General features: G+C 36.0%; 1 protein-coding gene and 1 non-coding gene across 3 annotated transcripts; one reads left to right on the top strand and one right to left on the bottom strand.

The window, feature by feature from the left end:
• The first annotated feature begins 1,858 nt into the window (after window positions 1-1,858).
• Window positions 1,859-5,253, top strand: LOC121266199 (rop guanine nucleotide exchange factor 7-like). 2 transcript variants are annotated; one of them, XM_041169956.1, is made up of 7 exons: window positions 1,867-2,722; window positions 2,843-2,959; window positions 3,084-3,238; window positions 3,601-3,675; window positions 3,756-4,046; window positions 4,129-4,485; window positions 4,609-5,253. In XM_041169956.1, the coding sequence occupies exons 1-7, from the start codon at window positions 2,335-2,337 to the stop codon at window positions 5,038-5,040; spliced, it is 1,815 nt and encodes a 604-aa protein (XP_041025890.1). In that variant the 5' UTR covers window positions 1,867-2,334; the 3' UTR covers window positions 5,041-5,253. The 2 variants fall into 2 exon arrangements, with proteins under 2 accessions (XP_041025892.1, XP_041025890.1); XM_041169958.1 differs by lacking the exon at window positions 2,843-2,959 and having other exon boundaries at window positions 1,859-2,722.
• A 310-nt stretch (window positions 5,254-5,563) lies between these two features.
• TRNAP-AGG lies at window positions 5,564-5,635 on the bottom strand. The gene has a single exon. It is a non-coding gene; the product is annotated as a tRNA-Pro (tRNA).
• Window positions 5,636-10,774: the final 5,139 nt, after the last annotated feature.

The following is a 10,774-nucleotide window of genomic DNA, read 5'->3' as shown; positions in this document are numbered from 1 at the left end:
TTGTTTCTCTTTAATGCCTCATTAGTAGCTAGAGCCTGCACAATTTGATCTCGTACATTTTTAAAGCATTCTTGGAGAGTTTTTTTTTTTTTTTTTTTCATATTAAAAAAGATTTTTTTTTTCTGAAAATGATTTATTCACCGGAGGGTTCCACATGTATAAATAACAGTACATGAACAGTAACTTTTTTAGAAAAAAAAGTAAGAGTAGAGCCCCCACAAACTTATCGCCCAATCTTATCGTATATATATATTTTTTTAATTTTTTTTTTAATGATTAAAAATGTTAAAAAAAATTCTTGAAAGCAAATAAAAGAAAAATGAACAACAAATTTATAAGTAACGGTACACTCAACAGTAAACGCTGGACGGGTCCGCTAGCACCATTAATTTTTTTTTTTTTTTTTTTTTGCCTTACCTTGTGGAATCTGATCTCGTGTCTCTATCAGGATTCTCTTTTATGCTGTTGAAGAACTCTTAAATTAGACAATGGGTGGCCTGAGGCCCTGAACCAATACAAGGAAAGGGAAAATGGTAAGGAGGGCGATTGCTGAAAAGAGTTTAAGATTCTGACACAAGTTTTTTGACTTTAGATTACAAGTAAGATAAATCTTTTTCATTCCCTCTCAAGATTGCTAAAAAGAGTTTAACATATGACACAAAACTTTCACTTAAGCGGTTATTCGTTAAAAAATTTAATATATGAAACTATTTAAAATATATTACATCAATTAAAATGATTGAAATGACTAAATCTATGATCAATAGTATAAAGAAACATGAAACAGAGGAGCAATTAGTTCAAAAAAAAGAATAGAAAAAGAAAATTGGTACCCAGTAAATATACAATTATTTTTATTTCTCGCCGTTTGTTTGAAAAGTTTAAACTAATAGGAAAATATAGATTTAATTATTTATTATATCGTTAACGCTCTCCTCGTGAGTGGGCTGGACTTTTCTTTAATAAGTGGGTTTGACACGTAAAATATTTAATTAATAAAAAGAAGTGTAGAATCAAGATTTAAACTTAGAACATTTACTTTAATACTATGTAAAATCACCAATTATTCCAAAAATTTAAATTGATAAAAAGAGATAAATTTAATTATTTATTATATCGTTAACCCTTTGCATCTCCAAATTACAAAATAAATTGTAAAATGACGTGAGAGATTATTGTTAATAATTAAACACTGTTCTTCAAGCCTTTTACTAGTATTGCATCAATTTTATTATGATAAGAGAACTCAACGGATAAGTTGAGCCTTGGTGAATTCCTTGTTTTGCACAAAAAACTCCTTTGAGGGCACTTCAAAATTCAAACTTTATCCAATACTTATAGCCAAAAAATTAATCGGATAAATAATCTCGAATATCTCTGAGAGAGAGAAACAAAAAAGCAGTAGCAGTAGCATGTATTGGCGGTCCAAATTTCCATGCTTTGTTTTTACATAATACATAGTGACAGACAAAGTGGAGCGGAAGCAAAACAGAGGGAAAAGACACAAGTGACCTAAAGACAGGTAATGAAGTGGAGTTGTAATTTGGGAATATCAAGGCAAGGATAATCTAGTCAATTACTACATAATCCAGAGGTCATGAACATCATGAAGATTATAAAACAGGTAGACATCATTGACAGATCCGTCACTTACACGACTCCCATGACCTTTGTTTATTGTATTTTTTCAAACAACCTTAGAATAATATATACACTTCTCATTTTAATGGCCTTGTTTAAGCAAACCAAAGCAAAGCTATGTTGCCAAGAAAAAAAACAAAGAAAATAAAAACAAAGCTATCTCTGTGTGTGTGTGTGTGTGTGTGTGTGAGAGAGAGAGAGAGAGAGAGAGAGAGGGAGGGGGGGTGGGATTGGCAGTTTCTTGACTGCCTTGAATCAAGGAAAAATGGTGGAGTTTAGACTTTAGAGGCTTCTAAAATGTAACAGGACACAAGAGGCTCTTTCATGTCTCTTTCAAAGCATGTGCTTGAGCAAGCTTCGGTAATCATGACTGGCTTCATCCTTCACATGTAAGTATACTACAAATTCAAAGCTCCTCCTCCACAAGTGGAATATCCCAGCACTCTCCGTATTTTACCCTTTATTACATACCTTTACTAGCACACATGGTTGAAAACATACGGATAGAGCTTCCAACCACCAACAAGTAATAGAAGGAACTCAACAGCAAAATCCACAGCTCAATCTTTGTCTGCCATTGGTGATGTTCAGAAACTTTCATAACCGGAACCCGTTTTCTGTTTTAAGGTCTTGGTGTCAAAGTCTCTCCAGAATTTATATTGCACAGGTAGTTTCTGGCTTTGCTATGATGGTATGGTGGTGAACAACTCCGTTTTTTGTGCTTCGCCTAGTTTTGTTGAAGAAGGGGAAGCTCTAATGGAGGGTTTTACTGAAAAGAATGAAGGCATTCAAGACAGAACTGAACGGTGCAAGGAAAATGGGGGTCGGGTCGAAACATTCGGGTATTTGATTGAAGAAGAGCGACGTGAGAGCAGTTCGAGCTCTGATTTTTTGACATCCGAGACAACAGGGCATGAGGAACAGAGTCACAGTAGCTCCGAGTCATCTTCGCCACCTTTATTGGGTTGGCCGATTCAGAAAGCTGAGGTGCCTGATTGCACCAGTACTAATGGTACAGAAGATGAAAACAAACCCCATTTGGGTGACAGAATATTCAAGAAACAAGGTTCAGAAATATCAGGTTCTCTCTCTCTCTCTCTCTCTCTCTCTCTCTCTCTCTCTCTCATATATTCAGCACCCAAAAACAAAATTATTGAAATGATAGTATAAGTAATCGGCTTTTTCTTTTCTGGGATCATAGAGATTGAGATGATGAAAGAGAGATTTTCAAAATTGTTGCTTGGAGAAGATATGTCAGGTTGTGGAAATGGGGTTTGCAAGGCATTGTCTATTTCAAATGCTATTACTAATCTTTGTGGTATGCAATCTTTTTTGCTGTTTCTAATTCTTGCTACATTGATTCGCGATGCATTTTTATGGGAAGATTATTGCATTGTATTTCCTTCTGATGATTGTTGCTCATTTTCTGCTTGATATTGTAGCCACTATGTTTGGGCAACTTTGGAGGTTGGAACCTCTACCACTTCAGAAAAAGGTGATGTGGCGAAGGGAGATGAACTGGCTTGTTTGTGTTAGCGATTACATTGTCGAGTTGATACCTACTTGGCAGACATTTCCAGATGGAAGCAAACTTGAGGTACAATCTAATTCCATTCTTGAATTTTAAAGCTATATGATATTCTTGGGATCTGCCCGAACATTTCCAGGCAGTCTCTTATCCAATTACTAATCCAGGCACATATGCAAATTGGCTACCTCATTATGGGCAAGCCTGAATTCCCATAGAAACATAAGTGCTCCTTCTCTGGCTGTATTACTAATAATGGAAATGTTGCTGCAAATGATATACTAATCACAATGGTACATTAAATTTCCATGGGATGTTTAAATCAACTCTTAACCTGTTGCTTTTTTGTATGAATCCTTCTTGATAAGTATGTTTTGCTGATCAAAGAGGTATGGCTTGACTTTTTTAATCTTTCTTTCATTGTAATTCAGATCATGACTTGCAGACCCCGCTCAGATCTCTATGTTAATCTCCCAGCCCTACGTAAATTGGATAACATGCTTCTTGTAAGTTTCTCCAGGACTTCTTAATCCGTACAATGCATCCAGTTTCAAGAGTTCATCCTGGATTTAACTCCTTTTTGCAGGAAATATTAGATAGTTTTGTCAATACAGAGTTCTGGTATGTTGACCAGGGTATTCTGGCCCCAGATGCTGATGGGTCATCCTCTTTTAGAAAAGCACTTCAGCGCCAAGAGGAGAAGTGGTGGTTGCCTGTGCCCCGAGTGCCTCCTAATGGCCTCCACGAGAATTCTAGAAAGCAGTTGCAGCACAAGCGTGATTGTACGAATCAAATTTTAAAGGCTGCTATGGCTATCAACAATATTGCTTTAGCTGATATGGAAGTCCCTGAGTCGTATTTGGAAGCTCTTCCGAAGGTTTGAAGAAAATCTAGGTATTTCTAGTGTAATGTTATTTAAAAAGACATGGATATTGATTGTTGCTCTAACTTGGTTTCAGAATGGAAGAGCCAGCTTGGGGGATCTCATATATCGCTATATTTCATCAGATCAGTTTTCTCCTGAATGTCTGCTTGCTTGCCTTGACTTATCTTCTGAACATCAAGCTATAGAAATTGCTAATAGAGTGGAGGCCTCAATCTTTGTGTTTCGCAAAAGAACCAACTCAAAACCAGCCAATAGTACAACCCGATCCAATTCAAAATCATCATGGGAAATGGTTAAGGAGCTGATGGTTGATGCAGAAAAATGGGAATTGCTAGCAGAAAGAGCAGAAAGCCTACTGCTTTGCTTGAAGCAGCGATTCCCTGGTCTCCCACAGACAACCTTAGACATGAGCAAAATCCAGTACAATAAGGTTCATATAAATATATATATATATATATATATCTTTCTTCCCAATTGCGAATATATATATGTTATTATAAATGCCTTTTAATTTTGATTAACAGAGAACTGATCAAAGTATTCTGTTATCTAGGATGTTGGGAAATCAATTCTTGAGAGCTACTCGAGAGTGTTGGAGAGCCTGGCCTTTAATATTGTAGCACGTATTGATGATCTGCTATACGTGGATGACTTCACCAAACATTCAGATCAGTTCTCATCACTCTCCAAAGTTGGCGTGATTGCTCGCAAGAGTGTGCCAATATCATTTTCAGTGCCTGCCTCAAGCACTCCATATAAATCGGCTTTCACCTCACCTAGCTTTTCACCATCACAGCGACTTAGCCCTTCCAAGGGAGAAAGATCTCCGCTCATGACTAGCAGCAAGATTCCAAATCGTGGGATAGGCGTGAAAAAAGTTCTAACAGATTATCTTAGCATCGATACCAATCTAAAGGACAATGAAAATCCTTCTGAGAGATCAGATACAAGACCAAACACAATACGAGAAGCGCCAGTATCTTAAACTGGAGTAGAGTCTGCTCGCTGTACAAAGGACTCTATTGTAGAAGAATGAACCTCGAGTATGGGGCCTTCTGAGCTCCTTTTCAGTATTTGTATTCTAAGTCAGCCCTTTCATGTATGTTTTTCATAGACAACAAGGTATATATGAGATTCGGAAGGTTTATCTTGTATTTTAGATCTTGTAACGAGATGTCTTTAGTGGTGATTTGTCGAATGCTTCGTGTTTCTCACTGGCATTTTTAATTTTACAGTTCCGAGTCTGTTTCTGGAGTTATCAAAGTATCAAACTCAAACTGTGCGTGTAAACAGAAAGAAACAGCTAAAAGACATGTTAACATACCATGGAAATGCTTTGGTCATCTCCTAGAAGATAATGCGCGACTTGCTGATTTCATTGTGTTCCTGCCTTCTGGTGACTTAGCAGCGTGAATTGAAGATCATAATAGGAGAATTGTGTTTATGGTGGCTTGCTTTTGGGCCGAAACTAATAGTCTATGCTCTAAATTGTAAAAATAGAGTAGTTGGGGGCATTCCGAGAATTGAACTCGGGACCTCTCGCACCCTAAGCGAGAATCATACCACTAGACCAAATGCCCGTATATCAACTAATAAGACTATGTTGCATATAAAACACCTTCAAGTTGTCCAGGCTAACGAGGGGTACATGACATCTGATTCAGTAACATTTACTCAGTAAGTGAACAATTGACACCATCCATTCAAAGTCTGTAGTTTTACGAATCATTTGCATATATATATATATATATAAGAAAAAAAAAAAAGATAAAGAAAAATTATATTTGCAACAGTGAATTTAATCGCTTTGAAAAAAATGAATAAAACATAAGACTCATATGAAAAAAATTAATTTTTTAATAATAAATTTTATTCTTTTTTAAAATGATTGCATAATATTTATACAGTATTTCACGTAAAATTATTCCAAAAAGATAAGATAGTAATGATCAGAACGCTAGAGTCTGGACCCGACTTAATATACTTTAATTTCGAGGCTGTACAGGAACTATTGAAGTTACTGACTGAATTATACCGGCCATGGCTATTAGTACGTTTCCATTTTCGGCTTGATAGAATGCTGATCACCTAGCTCGGTCGAGGCTCAAGCCCCATCCAATGAATAAAGTATAAGATCACCTCTCGATCGAGAATGTGTGAGCTTTCATTGGAAGGTGCAAAGGCGGCCTGGTTTATACCATGTCCTGAATTTAGATTTTCTCAAAAAAACAAAAAAAAAAAAAAAAAATATCCAGCACAATTAAAAAGTCTAATACATGCGTACGTTGATGGATTTTTTTAGGATTGTATTAAAATAAAATTAAGAATGCAAAAGGAGGAAGTAAGAAATCCCAACACATATTTTTTTAAAGTAGATGAGTAATTCTACATACAGCTGTGAAGTATGTAAACGTCGTGTAATCTTTTTGAAAAAGAGTGAGATATACTATTTAAAAAATTATTTTTTTTTCATGTGAGTTTCATGTTTTATTCACTTATTTTTCAAAACGATTACGTGACGATTGCACAATTTACGATTGTAAATATCTTTTTTCAAGGTAGACACAGTGTAGCTAGATAGGTAAAATAACAAAGGACATTGTAATAATATATGTCAATACATTTATCTGTTCCCTTTTATTTTACTAATATGTTTCTCTTACATGAATGAATGGACGAGACAAGTGGCAAAATCATGACCCTTGAAGTTAATAAGGTTGAAGTTGTTTCATGTGAGAAGCTCGTGCCTGTAGCTGTTGTATTAAGTGTTTGAAGCCGCTGAATCATTACACGTGTTGGCATCTATTTTATCGTATATATTCATAACTATCGTGTTGTAAACTCTGATTCATTTTCATTTTGGGCATTATATTATGTGAGAGGTTTCGAGAGAGAGAGGGAGAACAGAGAGGGGTGAATCTAGGGTTTGTTAGGGTTTTCACTTGGAGGGAAAAATTATTGTGATTTTCTGAGAGATAGTGAGGGCTTTGTATATACATGTGATTCTGAGACTTCTCTGTGAAGGACATTGATCATCAATAAAGCTCTGAGACCATTCTTATCATGGACGTAGACCATTAGGGTCGAACTACGTAAATCAGTTGTGTTGATTATTTATTTCCTTTATTCTTTTATTTCTTTGATTATTGTTCTTGATATTGTTATGTTTTCTTGACGTTTCTAGTTCTGTGATAAGGTTTTATTTTTGTCGAATCTTGTTTGGTTCTATCAGTGTATATTCACTTTCATACTTCGTTATTTGAGTTCTGTACAAATGGGACTGTTGAATAAATCTTTACAAGTGGTATCTAGAGACTAGGTCGATGGGGACCATGAGGTTTGATATTGAAAAATTTACTGGAAAAAATGATTTTGGGTTATGGAGGATTAAGACGAGGGCACTGCTAGTCCAACATGGACTGCAAGATGCCCTCCTTGGTGAGAAAAGAAAAGGATCTTCCTCGAAAGTGGAAGACAAGGAGACTATCCAGAAGGACATTCTCCAGAAAGCTCACAGTACCCTAATCCTCTCTCTTGGAGATAAAGTCTTGAGAGAGGTGGTCAGTGAGGACACTGCTGCGGGTATATGACTGAAGTTAGAGAATCTTTACATGACTAAATCTTTAGCCAATAGACTTAATAAAAAAACCAAACTGTACACTTTTAAAATGATTCCTGGAACCCCAATAGGACAGCACCTTGATGAGTTTAACAAAATCATTTTAGATCTAGTCAACATATACATTAAGGTGGAGGATGAGGATCAAGCCATCCTCTTGATGAGTTCCTTGGACTCATCATACCAGAACCTAAAAGAAATTATGATGTTTGGTAGACTCACTTACATTAGATGAAGTACAATCTGTAATTTACACTAGAGAACTACAAAATAGAGGGGAGTCTAAACAAAATCGTGGGGAAGGCTTGTCTGTTAGGGGCAAAACATAAAAGAGAGAGAAGAGGGGCAAAAATGATGTAAAGAAATTTAGGTCTAAGTCAAAGGAAAAACATTTTAAATGTTTTTATTGTCACAATGAATGAAATTTTAAGAAAGATTGCCCTGAAAGGAAAAAAACAACTTTGAGAATAAGCCTAGAGAGGCGTGGTATTAGAGGGATATGAGAGTGCTGAGGTACTCACTATGAGTGAAGTAGACTAAAAAACAGAATAGATAATGGATTCTGGTTGTTCCTTTCATATGTGTCCAATTAAAGACTGATATGAAACATTATCTGAGTTAAATGGGGGACATGTAATCCTAGGAAATAATAAGTCTTGCAAAATCATGGGTATAGGGTCAATTAGACTAAAAATGCATGATGGTATTGAAAGGGTTTTGAGGGAAGTCAGGTTTATACCTGAGTTAAAGAGAAATTTAAGTTCTCTTGGTATTCTTGATTTATCAGGCTATACCTTCAAGTTTGAGGTAGAGGTTCTTAGGGTTAAAAAAGATTCTCTAGTTATTATGAAATGGGTAATTAAAAATGGTTTGTACACACTACTTGAAAAAACTGTGGTCGGGGAAGCATCCCCTACACAAAACACTACAGAGAACCAATTCGTGCTATGGCATAGGAGACTTGGACATGTAAATCAGATGGGGCTTTTAGAGTTGCAAAAACAGGGGCTGCTGAGTGACCAGAATTTAAGCAATTTACCCTTCTGTGAAGATTGCATTTATGGGAAGGCCAACAGGGTTATTTTTAAGTCAACCACTCACAATACTAAACAAACTTTAGACTATGTCCATTCTAACTTTTGGGATCTACAAGAGTAAATTCTCACAATGGAGGGAGTTACTTCATATCCCTTGTAGATGACTACTCTAGAAATGTCTGGATTTATATCTTAAAGAATAAAAGTGACACATTTGAAAAATTCAAGGAGTGTAAGTCTTTAGTGGAGAATCAAGTAAGTAGACAACTCAAGGTTCTAAGGACTGACAATGACTTAGAGTTTTTGTCTAATGAGTTCAACATGTACTGTAGAAAAGAGGGAATCCTTAGGCATAATAAGACAGTGAGGGAAACCCCTCAACAGAATGGGTTAGCTGAAAGAATGAATAGGACCATCTTAGAAAGGGTAAGGTGCATGTTGTCCAATTATGGGCTGCCTAAAACCTTTTGGGCAGAAGCTGCCACTACTGCTGTCCACCTCATAAATAAGTGTCCTTCCTCTGCAATAGGATTTAAAACCCCTCAAGAATTATGGTCTGGAAAACCCCCCTCATATGACCATCTTAGAGTTTTTGGGTGTGTTGCCTATGCACATTCAAAAACTGATAAACTAGAACCTAGGCACTTAAGTGCATCTTTATAAGGTATCCTGAAGGGGTTAAGGGATACAAACTTTGGGCAGATGTACCTGGTAGGTACAAGTGCATTGTGAGCAGGGATGTAACCTTTAATGAGTCACAAATGGCTCGGGTACAGAGAGATATACCAAACCTAAAAGTTGATAACTCCTTAAAGGGGTTACAGGTTGAGGTGGAGCAGGTTAACACCCAATCTGAACCTGAAGTTGGAAAAGGCAGTAACTCTGAGGGAGAAACCTCAGGGAACATGAATCAAGGTGGAGTTAGCTCCTATAACTTGGTTAGAGATAGGCAAAAGAGAGTTATTAAACCACCTATAAGGTATGGCCAAGCTGAACTTACCATGTTTGCTCTAACTGTAACTGATGAGGTTGTTAATCAAGAACATATGTCTTATAAAGAGGCTATGACTAGCAAGGACTCCTCTAAATGGATTTTAGCCATGCATGAGGAGATGGAATCTCTTAATAAGAATAAAACATGGGTTCTAGTACCTAAACCTCAATGAGTGAAACTAGTTGGATCAAAGTGGATCTATAAGAAAAAGGAAAGCATACCAGGGATAGAAGGGACCAGGTATAAGACTAGACTTGTAGCAAAAGGGTTTACATAGAGAGAAGGAATTGATTTTAATGAAATCTTCTCTCCTGTGGTTAAACATAGCTCAATTAGGCTACTACTAGCTTTTACAACCTTTGAAAACTTGCATCTAGAACAATTAGATGTTAAAACTACTTTTCTGCATGGAGAACTTGAAGAAGAAATTTATATGCAGCCTCCTTAAGGTTTTACTAATAAAATTAATAATAATCAAGTGTGTCTTCTTAAAAAATCTTTGTATGATCTTAAACAATCCCCTAGACAGTGGTATTAAAGATTTGACACACATATGATTAGTAACAATTTTAAAAGAAGCTGTTATGATAGTTGTGTTTATTACAAGGAAGAAAAAGAAATATTTGTTTATCTCCTATTGTATGTTGATGACATGTTGGTAGCTTGTAAAGACACTAAATTAATTGAACAAGTTAAATGCATGCTGAAATCAGAATTTGAAATGAAGGAACTGGGTCCTGCTAAGAAAATTTTAGGAATGGAAATTGAAAGGGACAGCAGTGCTGGAATGCTATACTTGTCTAAAAGAAAGTACATTTCTAAAATTCTCAATAGATTTGATATGGAACATGTGAAACCTGTAAATGCACCATTTAGGTCAACATTTTAAATTGACTTTAGATCAGGCTCCTAAAACAAAACCTGATATTAGCTTTATGCATCAAATTCCCTATGCTAGCATGGTGGGAAGTATAATGTATGCAATAGTTTGTTCTAGACTTGATTTGACATATGTTGTGAGTGTAGTTAGTAGATTTATGGAGAATCCAGAAAAAACTCACTGGCAGAC

This window comes from Juglans microcarpa x Juglans regia, chromosome 5D, assembly GCF_004785595.1.
Source record: "Juglans microcarpa x Juglans regia isolate MS1-56 chromosome 5D, Jm3101_v1.0, whole genome shotgun sequence".
Classification (NCBI taxonomy): Eukaryota; Viridiplantae; Streptophyta; class Magnoliopsida; order Fagales; family Juglandaceae; genus Juglans; species Juglans microcarpa x Juglans regia.
The sequence above is the reverse complement of the archived record's forward strand: the minus strand, read 5'-3'. Positions and strand labels throughout refer to the sequence as shown.